Genomic DNA, 16,841 nt, shown 5'->3' with positions numbered 1-16,841 from the left:
AAATTCTCATTAGCATGACTCTGGTTCTAAACTTCTATTGCCTTTATCTGTGTGGCCCAGGGTTATTCCACAATATTTTATTTAATATCTGGTTGAACAAGTCTCTTCTTTATTATTTTTTATTATTTACTCTTCTACACAAACTTTAGAGTCATTTTTTCAAGTTCCAAAAATAAATCTGCTGGGATTTTTTTTTTTTTGACAGGGTCTCACTCTGTCACCTAGGCTGGAGTTCAGAGGCATGATCTCAGATCACTGCAATCTTTGTTTCCAAGGCTCAAGTGATCTTCCCACCTCAGCCTCCTGAGTAGTTGGACTACAAGTGTGTGCCACCACACCCAGCTAATTGTCATCTACCCGCCTCCGCTTCCCAAACTTTTGGGATTACTAGTGTGAGCCACTGTGCCCAGCAGAAATTATATTTATAAATTAATATGAAGACATGGTGATAACATATTTATAATATGAAATCTGCTCATCCAGGGACATAGAATGCAAATCTTTCATTCCACTCAGCAAAATTTTGTCATGTTCTTGATAAAAGTCCTGCACATTGAAGTTTATTCCTAGGTATTTAAGTTTTGCTGAAATACTTGAAAAAATACTTTATCACTATATCTCCTATGTGATTATAGCTAATATTCGGGTAGGCTATTGATTTTTCAGTAACAGAGCTTTTCACCAGCAATCTTAAAAATTGTTTTCAGTTGGTTCCTTTGGATATTTTTAGGTAAACAATTATGTCAACTTAAAATAATGATTTTTTTCTATAAAGATTATGACATCATGGGAAAATACAGTAAATGCTTTTTTCTAATTTTTAATTTTTAATTTTTTTTAGAGATGGAGTCTCACTCTGTCCCCCAGGCTGGAGTGCAGTGGCATGATCTCGGCTCACTGCCAGCTCCGTTTCCCAGGTTCACACCATTCTCCTGCCTCAATCTCCCGAGTAGCTGGGACTACAGGTGCACCTGCCACCATGCCCGGCTAATTTTCGTATTTTTAGTACAGACAGGGTTTCACCGTGTTAGCCAGGATGGTTTCGATCTTCTGACCTCATGATCTGCCTGCCTCGGCCTCCCAAAGTGCTGGGATTACAGACGTGAGCCACCATGCCCGGCCTAGTAAATGCTTTTTAAAATAATATAAAACTATAGAGAATATGACCTCAACTATTTAAACATATGTATAAGGGTTATGTATTTTACTAGCAAAGAAAAAATATACACTGGTAGAAAATAGCCATCATGTCAACCGTGATTATATTAGGTAGAAAAATTATCAGAGACTTTTTTTTCTTTTTTTTCTATATTTTACTACTGATTGCTTATGAGTTTTATAAGCCTATGGCTGCTTATAAGTTTTATAATAAAGGTTTTTAAAATTTTTGCAACATGGAAAGTTATAGTTCTTTATATACTAAAAACAAAAACAAAACTTTCTATTTAAATACCTTTGACTTTTACTGCAGACTTACAGACTCTTGAAAGAAAAGGCAATTCCCTCACACTAGTTCTGGTGTGACTCTACCCATCTCTCCCTTCACTTCCACCTTGGTCTTTTTTCTACCTCCCACCTTGGCTAGTCATCTCTACCCAAAATGCTTGCTTGGCTTAATGGTTAGAATTCAGGGAAAAGGAGATCTTGAATTCCTAATCTAAACTAAAGTTATACATGTGGGAAATAATAAAGAGAAACCAGGTAGTAAATAAGATTCGAAGGACTTAAAATACGCAGACTTTAATTCCTCTAAGATTATAGTCATTAATCATGCTTTTATATCCTATTATCTAACATTTAATTTCTAAATATAATGTTCACGAGGAAAAGAGAAAATAGCTTGGCTTCTCTCTTCACCGAATGGTTGCTCTTAGTATCTTCTAGATGTTCCAGAACTGATGTCAGATTTGGCTTATCAGAGTCCACAAACCATATTGGTGAGGAAGATGAATAGGATTCCTGTTTAGCACAGAGACACCTATATTAAACATTTACATACAGACTAACCCAAATATGCAATTAAACCACACCACTAAATGGCAAGATTAACATGGATTTAAACAAAATGTATGGGGGGAAAAGGCAACACATTAAAACCCATGTGAGGAGTTGGACTTCTGAGACAGCCATTCTCCTTGCATAGCACTGTCTGCTGCTACAGCTCATAGAAGTCAATAATTTTCTTCAGCACTGGTAGGCAGCCTCTAAATGGCCCCAATCACCCTCACCTCCTGCCATTCACACCCTTGTAAAATTCCCGCCTCTGGACCTAGTGACTCACTTCTAACACAGAGAATGCGACAAAAGTAATAACATCACTTCTGAGATGAGGCTACAAGGACAAAACGATGCCTGCCTTGGTCACCCTTCTGCTCTTTCCATTGCTCCCTCTGATGGAAGCCAGTTGCCATGTGATGAGGTGCCCTATGGAGAGGCCCACATGACAAGATATGGCTCTGACCAACAGCCATCTAGAAACGGAGGCCCAGTCCAACAGCCTGAGAGATAAATCCTGCCAACATATACGTGAGTCTGACCAACGGCCATCTAGAAACGGAGGCCCAGTACAACAGCCTGAGAGATAAATCCTGCCAACATATACGTGAGTCTGACCAATGGCCATCTAGAAACGGAGGCCCAGTACAACAGCCTGAGAGATAAATCCTAACAACATATACGTGAGTGAGCCTGGAGATGGATTCCCTCCCTATCCTGCCTTGGGATGATCATAGCCACTACAAACACCTTCACTGCCTGGTGAGAGGCCGAGCAAGTGGACCCAAGGTTAACTGCACAGAATCCTGACCCACAGAAACTGTGAGATAATGTTTGTTGTTTTAAGCTGCTAAATTTATTACAGAGCAATAGATAACTAATTCAAACACCATAAAATTCTAATATTTTATTCTATCGCACAAACCAAGTAATACCAAGAAATGCCATTACTATACATGTATTTTTGGAACACAATTACATGTGATTTTTTTAAAAAAGCTAATGAACTAAGCATTATGTGCTTTTACCCACTAACAGATATTTACTCTGTTACTTTGTACTGTTTTCTACTATAAATTGGGGAGAAGCCATTATTATTATATATTAGCTTCAGAACAACTAGGTTCAAGTCATGGAAAACAATTTTGCACCAACAACTTTAGGAAATACTGCTTTGAAAACCGTAATCTGAATTATAGCTGAAGCCACAGAAACCAATTATTTACCAAAGGTTCTTTTAAGAAAAACAAGTTGGCCAGGCGCTGTGGCTCATGCCTGTAATCCCAGCATTCTGAGAGGCCGAGGTGGGTGGATCACGAGGTCAGGAGATCAAGACCATCCTGGCCAACATGGTGAAACCCTGTCTCTATTAAAATAAAAAAAAAAAAAAATTAGCCGGGCGTGATGGCACGTGCCTGTAGTCCCAGCTACTCAGGAGGCTGGTGCAGGGGAATCGCTTGAACCAGGGAAGCAGAGGTTGCAGTGACCTGAGATTGCACCACTGCACTCCAGCCTGGTGACAGAGAAAGACTCTGTCCACCCCCCCAAAAAAAAGAAAAAAGAAAAACAAGTTGTATGGAAGGAGGACATCATTAACAGTGTATCTCTTCAATAATGGTTTATTTTACTACTCTCATTCTTCTCATTCCTCTCTTACTATGTCCCAAATCTCTTTACAGGCTAAAAGAAACTCTTCGGAATTAGCCCTATTCATAAAGAACACCACTTACTGAGTACTGCATTTTCTTCTTCAAATTCTTCAACAGGCATTGGGAATACACCCTATGGACCATTTTTACGGGTTTAGTTTTGGGTTTTTTTTTTTTTTTTGGCTAAAGAAACTGCAACTAGATTTAGGAGCTCATTCTATTAGGTTAGTATTTGTCTAGTAAACTTCAGCATAAGCAAAACAAAATACGTGTTGTTACTCTGGACCGAAACCCCTCAAAACCATATTTTAAAAGTTATAAAAATAAATTAACTGAAATCATGTTTTTAAAAATCTTGTAGATGAAAAGATACGATATATAGTGGGTTTAAGTACCTATTTCAATGGTTCCCAAAGTGGGGCCCTCAGACGCCCAGGTCCAAACTATTTTAACAGGAATACTAACATGGTGACATTTGCTGTAAGGATGCAAATACAATAGTGGGTAAAAATGCTGGTACGTTAGCACAAAGGCAGTAACACCAAACTACTAGTAGTCATGGTATTCTTCACTATGCACAGGAAAGGTTTAAAAAGGAAGGGCAGGTCGGGCATGGTGTCTCACGCCTGTAATCCCAGCACTTTGGGAAGCCGAGGCAGGTGGATCACTTGAGGTCAGGAGTTTGAGACCAGCCTGGCCAACATGGTGAAACCCCATCTGTACAAAAAGTACAAAATTTAGCTGGACATGGTGGTTGCATACCTGTAGTCCCAGCTACTTGGAAGGCTGAGGCAGGAGGATTGAGCCCAGAAGGTGGAGGCTACAGTAAGCTGTGATCATGCTACTGCCCTCCAGCATGGGTGACAGAACAAGGCCCTGTCTCAAAAATAAAAAGAATGTCTATGATGAAGCAGTGAAAATTTTACTACATCTTCATCCTTGAATACATCTTGTTAATATTTCCAGTGATGAAATGGGAAGTACACATGAGCATTTCTGCAGAATCCTGAGAAAAAACCCTCGTGTGACTAAGTCGTGAAGTGAATTAACCACTTTAATGGAATACCATTTTTACTTGAAAGGATGACTGACAAACAATGTTATTTCAACTTGGGTTTTTGGGAGACATTTTCTCAAAAAATGAGATTCTGTCATTTCAAGAAAAACAACAGACAGGCCATAATAAAATTCAATAATAAAATTGCTAATAATAAAATTCAAGCTTTTGAACAAAAAATTAGTTTTAGAAAACTTGTATCCACCATAGCTTTCCAGAAGTATTCTGATGAGATTGGTAACATTGATAAATGTATTTTGATACTGTATAATCAAATGTATCAACATGTAGAAGATTCTAGTGAACGATTATTTTCTAAATGACCAATGCATGATGTTATAATATCATGCAAGGGTAAAAGATCCAAAGTTCAAGAAAAACCAAGTTTTGATGGAGTATCAAAAAAGAAGCCTAGGCAACATGGCAAAACCCTGTCTCTACAAAAAGATACAAAAAATTAGCCAGGTGTGGTGATACACACCTGTAGTCCCAACTACTCTGGAGGCTGAGGTGGGAGGATCACCTGAGTCCCTGGAAACTAAGGCTGCAGTGAGCTGTGATCACACCACTGCATTCCAGCCTGGGCAACAGAGCAAGACCCCATCTCAAAAAACATTTAAAAAATACATATATATATATATCTCCACAATGATCTAAAATGGCTATCTGTATGAGATTGGACATTGTTCACAATTTTTAAAGCAAATATCACCCAATAAATTGAATGCAGATGAAAATGACATACCAAACATCAAAGAAATTTGCAAAAAATGTAAGATTGTGCTACTTCGGGTTTAGAAATGTTTTCATAAAAGCATTTGTAACAATATGTGGTGAGCTTTTAAAGAATAGTTTAAATATTTGATTTAATTTCTAGTGATAAATACCAATAGATATAATCTACATAAACCAAAGCTCCTTGGGTCCTCAATGTATTTTTAAGAGTATAAAGGAGTCCTGATTCCAAAACTTTGAGAACTGCTGCCTTCCCCACCACTTTCCTTCCTTCCCTAGAATTTCTTCCTTGGAAGAAACTTCCCTTTGCCATTCCGTATTAACTTACAGAGTTCCACTGAGGCCAGTTTTGCTACTTCCCTCCCATCTTTCCACCTCCCTCTCTTGACACAAAACCTAACCAAAGGACTCTACCAGCCCACCCCATTTCCAGTGATTAGCTGTCAAGGTGGGCTAAGCCAAGAAAATCTGGGTTTTCTCTGAGACTAGACCTCTCTTTCTGGGAGATCTGGAATCACAGGGACAAGGTTGGCCACGTTGGGATAGTCAGAATTCATCTTGCCTAAATGGGGAGAAGTTAGGCAAATTTCTAGAAAGTCAAACTGCTTTCTAGAAAGTCAAAGATAATTATACTTTGTGCCACAACTGTGAGAATGCCCATTTTCTAACATTTTTACCAAACTGATAAATAAAAGCTGGTGCCTAGAAGAAAAAAAGGCCGGGTGTGGGGGCTTACGTCTGTAATCCCAGCACTTTGAGAGGTCAAGGCAGACAGATCACCTGAGGTCAGGAGTTTGAGACCAGCCTGGCCAACATGGTGAAACCCCATCTCTACTAAAAATACAAAAATTACCTGGGCGTGGTGGTGCAAACCTGTAATCCCAGCTACTTGGGAGGCTGAGGCAGGAGAATTGCTTGACCCTGGGAGGCAGAGGTTGCAGTGAGCTGAGATCACGCCATTGCACTGCAGCCTGGGCGACAAGAGTGAGACTTTGCACGCCATTGCACTCCAGCCTGGGCGAGCCTGCCACCACGCCCGGCTAATTTTTGTGTTTTTTAGTAGAAACGTGGTTTCACCACGTTGGCCACGCTGGTCTCGAACTCCTGACCTCAAGAGATCCGCCCGCCTCGGCCTCCCAAAGTGCTGGGATTACAGGCGTGAGCCACCACGCCCAGGTAAAAAACCCGAACATCTCAGAGGCCTTTTCCCTTGGGCGCCTGGGCTCGTTGTTTAACGCTGGAGCGCCCTGCCCCGCCCTGTCGCGGTCCCGGGAGCAGTCCCGCTGACTGAGGGCGACCACCGGTCCCAGGAGGGCTCCGGCCGCCGCGGGCTTCCACCTTGGTGCGCAGCGACGGGGGCCAAGAAGGGCCAGCAGCCCCCAAGCCAGCCCCGCGCTCGGAGCGTGAGAGACGCGCCCTCCGCCTCCTCCCGCCCAAGCCTCGCGCAGTCCCGGGGGCGGGGCCGGCCCGTTGAGGGAGAAGCGGGGGGAACCGGGGCCTCTACTGGGCAGGCGGCCGTTTGTCCCGGGACGCCCCGCTCTCCGCCCCGGCCCTGTCCTCACCGCGATGTCGCGGTGGTGCGTGAGCCGCCGCTGCGGCTCCTGGTTCTCGTGGAAGGTAGACGCCAGCACCTTCCGCCTGGCCTTAACCCTGACGGGGACATCTTCCCCTCAACTCCGGCGGGAGGGGCGCGGAAGGGGAGCCGGTCCGGAGCCGCTGTCACTGCTGCGACCACCGGCGGGACCGCCCGGCCGAGCTCTCGCGGCGTCGCCTCTCCCCGCCGCCTCAACCTTCGTGGGAGCGCGGGTGGAAAATGGCGAGGGGCACCGAGGCCTCGGCGGGGAGCGGTGTGGCGGCCTCGGGGGCTGCTCCCTGTGTAACCGACTCCGCCGACAGGACGGGCGGCTCCTGTCAGCCGCAGCTTAAAAGGGCAACAGCGGCCGGGCGCGGTGGCTCACGCCTGGAATCCCAGCACTTTGGGAGGCCGAGGAGGGCGGATCACGAGGTCAGGAGATTGAGACCATCCTGGCTAACACAGTGAAACCCCGTCTCTACTAAAAACACAAAAAATTAGCCGGGCGTGGTGGCGGGCGCCTGTAGTCCCAGCTACTCGGAGAGGCTGAGGCAGGGGAATGGCGGGAACCCGGGAGGCGGAGCTTGCAGTGAGCCGAGATTGCGCCACTGCAGTCCAGCCTGGGCGACAAAGCGAGACTCCGTCTCCAAAAAAGAAAAAAAAAAAGGGCAACAGCACCACCACCCCGCTACCGCCTGGGAAAGGGCTGCCCCAACCCTGCCACCTTCCCTGTCACCCCTTCACCCCTCACCCCGGCGCGCACCCGTTTTGGCGGTTGCAGGAGTCCAGAGCGCGCGCGCTCCCGGCTGCCCCCTCCTCCCCTTGACCCAGCACCTTTCTGCCCGACCCACCTAGTCCCTACATTCCTCACACTCGCCTACTGGAGGCTCAGGGCGGCACAACCACCAACTGTAGTGAGTGTGTGTGTGTGTGTGTGTGTGTGTGTGTGTGTGTGTGTCCCAAGGGAACAGAGCACTGCTGAGTTCAGGTTGATTATTAGGTCATGGACTGTCAGCAAAATACAGTCACAAGAAGGCTGTGGGCTGTTTTGTCTTTTGCGGTGACATCATGTTGCTCATGTTTTATGTTTTTCAGAGTTCATTAGTTTCTATTTGTTCTCAGTTAATATCCAGCTCAATAGATAGCGTAAGTAGAATACCCCCAAACTGAAAGTCACCTACATAAAGTGTAGTGAAAAATATGTCACCCACTTAAACGATAGCTTAAACCGTAGTTGAAGATGTGTACACACTAGTTTTGTGTAGCCAACACTAGGTAATGGGTAAGGGCACAGGATCCTGGGGCGCTACTGCCTGGGTTCAAGTTCCAACTTAGCCATTTGCTGGCTGTGAAATACTAGACAGCTTTAAGCCTCAGTTTCTTTTTTTTTTTTTTAAACTTAATCCCAAATGTGATAGTAAGTCTCAGTTTCTTGATCTGAAAAACAGAAATTATTCAATGAGAGTCCATGTGAAAACATTAAAGTTTTTAAAGCCACTGCCTGGCTCAGGAAAGTCCTCAGCTTTAGCCGTTATTAGCTGTAATTATTATTGTGTTGGCTACAGGTGCATTAATGAGGTAGGAAAATGCTCAAGGATAACAACCAAGTATCCGAATTATCTCGTGAGACTGAGAGAGATGCATATGTGTGCATGCTCGTGTTTCAGCTCAGAGCCCTTTGTCTAGAAGACTTTTGAACTCAGAGGCCCAGGCACTATCAACTTGACTTTGCAATGGAGCCATCACTTTTGTTGATCAATGAAATTGACATAATGCTCATTTTTCTTTTTAGCACCAACCGTGTGCCGAGAGCTAACTGTGTCAAGAAGAGCATGCTTCAGTTGGCTGGCGTGAGCAATTCGACTTGTGGAGGAGTGAGAAATGTTAGGGTTGAGACAAGAAACATAAAACCCCAGGGTAAGGTAGGAATCACTGAAAGGCAGAGGAACTGGCGTCCAGTACTGAGTTAGGCTTTGCTGGTTTCCGGCTCTACAGATGGCTCTTTGGAGAGGAAAAAATTAAGCCAGGCCCGAGGGCACAGATCCTAAGGGAATGCTGTCAGCCTAGGCTGTTTTCTATGGAAGAGAAGCAGAGGGTGGCACCTGGTGGAAAGAGGGGGTTGGGGGACAGAGCTTGAGCCTGTGTTTATGGATGGAGTCCTCTGATTAAACTGGCGACTGGGGAAGGAGATCGTGCCCGGATCAGGGGACCTCAAATCAGAACTCTTCCCACCCACACCCCTTCTTTTCAGGGCGTCTTTCATTGCAAACAACAGAGAAACTAGTTGGAAAGCTCAGCAGATTCTCATGGTGGTGCCTAGCAGGCCAGGCCTAGCTGCCCTTTAACCTGTGACTGAGGATGATGCCACTGGCCTGTAAACACACATTGGAAAATCTTTATGTGCATGGACACGCCATGCCCCACAGAGACAGCTGTGCATGGTTCTTTAGGTTTGGGGTGCTGTGCTGGCAGTTGCCTGATAAATGTGTAGGATTAAAATGGGATGCCCTGGAGCTTAGCTAATCTTTATCCCCCCTCCCCCCTCTAAAATGAAGGGGCTGCTAGTTTTGTTTGCTTTAGGAAAGATGGATCTGTCATTGTTTTGAGAACCTTTGGAGAAAGATTTCTTGGGAGGAAGCGATCCTGAACCCCCAGAGATTTTCTCATTTACTGGTGCACCAGCTTTAGAGTCCTAGGTCTTCATCCTGGCCCAGCCACCCTCCAGCACCCTCCACCTTTGAGAAGTTGCTTGACTACACTGAGTCTCTTTGTCACCTATGAGTGGAGGTTGCTACATTGCTACTGTGTGGAGCACCTACCCCCAGGCACTCTCACAGGGTGATGGTGAAGAGTAAATGCAATAATGAGGCTGAAGGAGGAGGATCGCTTGAAGCCAGGAGTTCGAGACTAGCCTGGGCAACAAAGCCAGAGCACATTTCTATGAAAATGTTTTTTTAAAAATTAGCTGGACTTGGCGGCTTAGGCCTATAGTCCAGCTACTCGAGAGGCTGAGGTGAGACCACTTGAGCCCAGGAGTTTGAGGCTGCAGTGAGCTGTGATGGCACCACTGCACTCCAGCCCAGGAAACAGAGAGACCCTATCTCAAATAAATGAATAAGTAAATAAATAAAATAATAAAATAATGCATGCAATTAGTACATGATCAGGCACATGATAAATGCTCGATAAATGGTAGCCCCAATAAACTTTGTAATGTTTTAAGGGAGGATGTCCTTTGGACTCAGCCCAGTGACAGAGCATTTGAAAACACTGATTTGTATGATGGCTATTTCCTCCAGGTACAAGACTGTACCTCCAGGGACCCAAGGCATTGGCTCAATGGGGCACCTTGCTCTGTTTACTCTTGTTTTGGGCAGCACCGATTGCCCTAGGGCTAAGCAGGACTGCCACCACAGACTCGATTGCCAAGAGTATCGCCCTCCCTAAACTAGCCATGGGAAAGCCACTTGCATCATAAGACTACAGGAAATCAAAGGGAATAAAAAGCACAATTTAATCACCTACTCTCCAGTTGATGGGCAATAGGTTTTTGCTATTTTGAACAGAGCTGTTATGTTCTGTTATGTTATGTTTGAACAGAGCTGTTATGTTATGTGGACATTCCTTGTCCACATCCCCTGTTTTATATAGGCAAGAATTTCTCTTGCACATAGAGTAGAATTGCTGGGCTGGGAGAAGTGTGAATATTGAACCTTATGAGATGGAGCCAAACTGTTTTCCAAAGTGGTCATACCAGTGTATACTCCCAGCAGCAGTTCTTAAGAGATCTCAGGATCTCTATCTTCTGGTGATTTCACAAGCACTCAAAAAGAATGAACGCCAGCGATAAACAACAATAAGAACTTTAGCAATATAATATTAAGTAAGAAAAACAAATTCCAGAAGGATGCATACAGAATACTTCATATAACTTGGAAAATAAAATGTATATATAGGCCCAGCATGGTGGCTCATGCCTGTAATCCCAGCACTTTGGGAGGCTAAGGCAGGAGGATTGCTTGAGGCCAGTATTTCAAGACCAGCCTGGGCAACATAGCAAAACCCTTTCTCTACCAAAACTAGAAAAATTAGCCAGGTGTGGTGGTGCAGGCATGTAGTCCCAGCTACTCATGAGGCTGAGGTGGGAGGATCTCTTGAGTTTAGGTGTTCAAGGTTACAGTGAGCCATGATTGCACCACTGCACTCCAGCCTGGGCAACAGAATGAGACCCTGTCTGCAAAAGAAAAAAAAAAGTAAATAAGTAAAATTTAAAAACGAAATGTGGGCTGGGCACGGATTCTCACGCCTGTAATCCCAGCACTTTGCAGGGCCAAAGTGGGCACCTTATGAGGTCAGGAGTTCAAGACCAGCCTGATCAACATGGTGAAACCACGTCTCTACTAAAAATAGAAAAATTACCCGGGGTGGTGGTATGCGCCTGTAATCCCAGTTACTCAGGAGGCTGAGGCAGGAGAATCACTTGAACGTGGGAGGCAGAGGTTGCAGTGAGCCAAGATTGTGCCATTGCACTCCAGCCTGGGCGACAGAGCAAGACTCCATTTCAAAAAAAAAAAAAGGTAAACAACATTGACAAACAAAAGGAAACATGACAACTGATACCACAAAAACTCAAAGGATCACTAGTGGCTATTATCAGCAACTATATGCAAACAAATAGGAAAACCCACTAAAAATGAATAAATTTCCAGACACATCCACACTACCAAGACTGAACCAGGATGAAATCCAAAACCAGAACAGACCAATAACAAATAATGGGACTGAAGCGGTAATGAAAAGTCTCCCAGCAAAGAAAAGCCTGGGACCTGATGATTCACTGCTGAATTCTAGCAAACATTTAAAGAATAACTAATACCAACCTTACCCAAACGATTCCAAAAATAGAGGAGGAGGGAATACTTCCAAACTCATTCTACAAGGCTAATATTACCCTGATACCAAACTAAAGATACATCCAAAAAGGAAAACTACAGGCCAATATCACTGATGAATATTGATGCAAATTCCTCAACAAAGTATTAGCTAATTGAATTCAACAACACATTAAAGTTGGTGTGCAGTATCCCAGGTTCACTCAACCCTTCCCGTTTTCCTCTCTCTGTGTGTCTACTTTGCTGTGTTCCCTGGTGGCAGTGGCGGTGGCAATGTTGGTGTGTGGGCCTCCCAGGACAAGGGGAAAGTGAGTATGCCCTTTTCTTGCCTCCTGCCAGGCATCTGCAGCCTGGCACAAGCTCTGGCCAGGTCTTCAAGCAAGGGACCTGGAGATGTTCTTTTCCAATTTCTGGATTGGTAACTTGAGACAAATTCTGGGCACTATAGTCAGAACTAAGAGGAGACTTGAATCAGGGGAGTCTGGGGTCCTGAGAGGCAGAGGACTGAAACCATCTAGAGTGTGTGGGGAGCTGGGTGCATGTTCAGGCCAGTTGCTTCTCTCTGTGCTTCAATGTTCCAGGTACCCTTGGAGGGACTGAGATCCTAAGGATTCCTGGAGCCTGGCTGCATGGCCTGGCCACCCTGATGACCTTGCATTCTCCGTGACAGGACAGCAAGGCCGAGGAGAATGGCTCCTACAGCTTCATGCACTCCATGGACCCACAGCTGGAGCAGCAAATGGAAACCACCCAGAACCTGGTGGACTCCTACATGGCCATTGTCAACAAGACCGTGTGGGACCTCATGGTTGGTGTCAAGCCCAAGACTATCATGCACATCACGATCTACAACGTACATGCACCGCCTCATGGGGGTGGGGGCTCCTGTGGCACTGGGGATGCAGGTGGCCATGTTGGCCTGGGGGAGATGCCGACCAGCCCTATGGGACCAGGTCCAGGGAGGGAGGCACGGTCCAGACCAGAGCTGTCTCATAGAAATATAACGTGGGACTGAGGACAGTGGCCCATGCCTGTAATCCCAGCACTTTGGGAGGCCAAGGTGGGAGGATAGCTTGAGCTCAGGAGTTCGAGACCAGCCTGGGCAACATAGTGAGACCTGGCCTTTACACAAAAATTTTAAAAATAGCTGGGCTTGGTGGTGGCACGTGCCTATAGTCCTAGCTACTCGACAGGCTGACATTAGAGGATCACTTTGAGCCCAAGAGGTTGAGGATGCAGTGAGCGGTGATCTCGCCCACTATACTCCAGCCTAGCGACAGAGTAAGAGCCTATCTCCAAAAAAAATTTGAAAAAACTGAGTAGACAGGTGTCCTGGTAGCATGATAGGTCCAGGGTCCCCTCCCAGATCTGTGAGTTGGACAGCTGACCTTCCCTCTGGACCTCAGTGTCCCTATCTGAGTGAGAAAAGGGCAGTGGGGAGGCAGATCTTTGAGTTTAAGCTGTGTAGAAGCCGCATCTGAGAAGCCATACTCAGGGCTCCAACTCCAGCACACAGTCCCAGCACGGGCCAGCGGGAGACCAGGGCAGCACAGGCATCAGGACCCAACCTCCTTCCTTCTTTGCCCACTCTCAGACCAAGGAGTTCGTCTTCTCAGAGCTGCTGTCCAACCTGTACTCGCAGGGGGACCAGAACACGCTGATGGAGGAGTCGGCAGAGCAGGCACAGCGGTGAGACGAGATGCTGCGCGTGCACCACATGCTGAAAGAGGCTCAGCATCATCCGCGACATCAACACGACCACCGTCAGCACAGCTACGGGGGCCCGTGGACGACTCCTAACTTCAGGTACAGAACGTCCCGGCTGGATGCAGGTACCAGGGCTGGCCCCCACTAGCCCCAAAGCCCCCCAGCCTCCATGGCTGAGCTTGTGGGCTCTTGGAACAGGCTCTGCACCCAAACACGCAGACCTGGGTGCTCTATGGAGCTGTCAGAGGGCTCGTGGCTTATGGTGTAAGGGCTGAGAGCTTGGAGGGGGTTGTGTGTGGGGCTGTACTCTGAGGCGGCCAGAGGCCTAGGAATGTCATCCTGGGCACGCTGTACCTGTTGTGAAGTCTGAGTCATGCTGCCAGGGGAGGGCATCCAGCTCCCAGCCTGGGAGTGCTGAGAGCCAAATCCACTGCAGAGCAGGGGTGATAGTCAGGTCCCACCTCCTTTATCTGATGACAATCCAGTGGTGATCTAGGATGAATCCTTGAGAGTCCCATACACACGGTCAACCCACAACACACCTCACAGGCCAGGCAGGGACGTACCATCATAGCTGCTAGCGTGTGGCTGAAGGCAGGGTCCCTGGCCCCCGCTGAAGCACTACCAGCAGCCAGCAGGCTAATGCACCCTGGCCTGTTGCTTCTAGATGTCGCCTCTGCTATTCAGCCAAGGGGACCCCAGTGCCTGCTGGCCCGGCTGAGCTCCACTCAGCAAGCTCGCCCACCTCCCTTGCCATGGACTCTCCCTCTTCGGCTTTTCCCAGCAGGAAGGGCCAGCCTCACCTATGTGACCTGCAACCCCCAACAAGCTGAGGCTCCCCTCTTAGACTTGTAAGTCTATAGCCAGTGGCATCCAGCTGCCTGTCCTCCCTACCTCCCCCAGGGTCCCTTCAGAGGGTCCTGGGCTTTCTGACTGCCCAGAGGGGCTGCGGCGATCACTCCAGCCATCCATCCCTTTTAGCTTCATCATCCTGGTTCAAGCGGTGTTCCTTCTCTATCAGGCCTGGTGGATGTTGCGCTGGGTTCCCAAAAGCGAGAGGTGGCCCGGGGCCAGTGAGTTTGAAGACAGGGTGACCAGAGAAGAGGGAAACTGGAGGGGGCTGAGCATTGCTCTGAACGGTGGGTGCACTGCCCTGGGTGACCTGAAAGAGGCCAGTGTGTGTGGGGTGGGGAGGGCCGCTGCAGCCCCCAGGCACTAACCGTTAAGCTCTGGCTCCTCCCTCCGTCTTCCTTCCCTTTCCCTTCCAGCCCCACTTTCCCAGGAACCGTGCCACACCCGCACCTGTGCCCTCCCCTCCGCAGCCTTCCCACAGCTGCTGTGGCACACCTGTGCTCTGCACTTGCCTCATCAGCTCTCTGCTCGCTTTTCTCTCTCCTGTTCCTCTCTGCTTTCTCTCCAACTGCCAGCTGATTGGGTCAGGCAAGACCATCCCATCCTCAGAGCCCCAGCCCCCCCTTCGACCTCTAAACAGATCCCTCATCTTCTCAGAGACCTCCCTTTCCAAGCCTACCTGAGCGGCTGTTCTGTGACTTGACAGTGGCTGCCCCAGCCCCAAATCCAAAGCCAGCCCCCTACATCTGTGACTTAGTCTGTTGTAGTGGTGAGCTGACACACCCAGGTGTGACCACTGCTGAAAACTTGTGCCCCCTTTGTCATATGCCCCTGTCCTGTTCTATAAATATCTATAAATACACACACACACACACACATATATACACACACATATATATATACACATACATCAACATGTGGCCGACCGCCTCGTCTCTAGCGCTGGGAATCAGTCACCGTGCTGTACTTTTGGAGTCTGTGGCCCAACAAGAGAAAGCTGTCCCCTGACATTGCCCCTCCAAAGTGCACCACCTTCAGTGAGCCTCCCTGTCATGCCCGGCCTGTGGACAGCCAGCCCCGCCATCCCTCCCGCCCCCCACCAAGCATGGGGGTGCTGTGCAGGCCTCTGTGTGGCCTGACAGTCTCTACCAGTCCTGCTGTCCCTCGGCTGAGAATCAAACCCATTTCTGGATGGCGGGGAAGTGTGTCCTCTGCTGGCTGTGTTCTGTGTGGAGCTCAGAGGAGGGGAAAGGCCAAGATATTTCTAGGGCGCTGTTGGGAGCTGTGAAAAGGCCACATCCTTTCCAAGGGACGCTTTTCCTGGAAAGCCCCTGGAGCTTAGCTGGCTCTTATCCTGTGAAGCTGGCTCTGGCCACCAGGGGGGAGGGCCATGAACTCAGCCTGGAGGGAGCCTGAGGAGCAGCCGGCACTCTGGAGGAACAGACAGAACAGGCCACCAGGTGCAGACAGGAGAGGGAGGCAAGGGGATGGAACGGAAGATGCCTGGGGTGGGTGGAAGTCAGTGCCCTTAGGTGCTGGTACCTGTCTTCCCGGCCATGGCTAGATCAGGCTTCTGAGTCTGTTGGCAGTCAGGGCCGGACTGCACCCCATAGGTCCATGGCAGTCCCCGTGGAATCCCCCAGGTGTCACCAGGCAGCATACAGGTAACAGGCCTGCAAGGTCCCCAACAGCCCAGCTGGACATGCTCAGACACTCCGGGGCTCCTCGTTCAGTGGCACAAACACCAGGACCCAGTGAGGGAAACGGGAACACACCAGGCTGAGCAGTATGGCTAAATCCATTTATTCCAAAATAAAAAGCAAAATAAACAGGAGTCACATCACCAGGAGCCATGACCCCATCCCCGCCTCCTTTCTCTGTCCTATGCTGGCAATAAATAAGTTTCCCAGCCACAAATAATTATTAGACCCTCCTCCCCATGTGCCAGCTCCAACCTCCACTAGGTACGATACAGGGGTGGCCGTACCCTCTGGAATATACAAAACATTACACAGACACAATATGTACACTGGGGAAGGGGGCCACCGCAGCAGCCCATGCCCTCGCCTGGTCCACAGTTAGCCCCACTGTCCTGCCTTAGCTACCTCTCTGAATAAGAACATGGGAGCCCCCCTGAGGGAAAAGTTACTATGGTGAGAGTAAGGAGGCCATCAGACCTCCTCCAAACAAACCACCTCTGCCAGCCTCTGGCTCTTAAATAACAATCATCATCATCCAGAAATTTAAGGACTCAGCCCTGGTCAAGGTGGCAAAGGGTCTGTTTGTCTTTGCCCGTTAGACAGAGGTCTTGTGTGGCTACCCTAATTGTAAAGGGGGCCCTGGGAAGGGGTGGTAGGCTCATGGTGGCAGTGGAGACTCCA

The 16,841-nt window shown here is 47.8% G+C and overlaps 1 protein-coding gene across 1 annotated transcript; it reads left to right on the top strand.

Moving 5' to 3' along the window:
- The first annotated feature begins 8,585 nt into the window (after nucleotides 1–8,585).
- On the top strand, nucleotides 8,586–15,662 carry LOC129481977 (putative GED domain-containing protein DNM1P46). The gene is made up of 4 exons (XM_063640016.1): nucleotides 8,586–8,931; nucleotides 12,572–12,776; nucleotides 13,496–13,707; nucleotides 14,276–15,662. Exons 1-3 carry the CDS (start codon nucleotides 8,743–8,745, stop codon nucleotides 13,699–13,701), a joined length of 600 nt encoding a protein of 199 aa, XP_063496086.1. The 5' UTR covers nucleotides 8,586–8,742; the 3' UTR covers nucleotides 13,702–13,707; nucleotides 14,276–15,662.
- The last annotated feature ends 1,179 nt before the right edge of the window (nucleotides 15,663–16,841 follow it).

The sequence above is a fragment of the Symphalangus syndactylus genome, chromosome 5 (assembly GCF_028878055.3).
Source record: "Symphalangus syndactylus isolate Jambi chromosome 5, NHGRI_mSymSyn1-v2.1_pri, whole genome shotgun sequence".
Taxonomy (NCBI): Eukaryota; Metazoa; Chordata; class Mammalia; order Primates; family Hylobatidae; genus Symphalangus; species Symphalangus syndactylus.
This window is presented reverse-complemented; position numbering and strand designations above follow the sequence as displayed.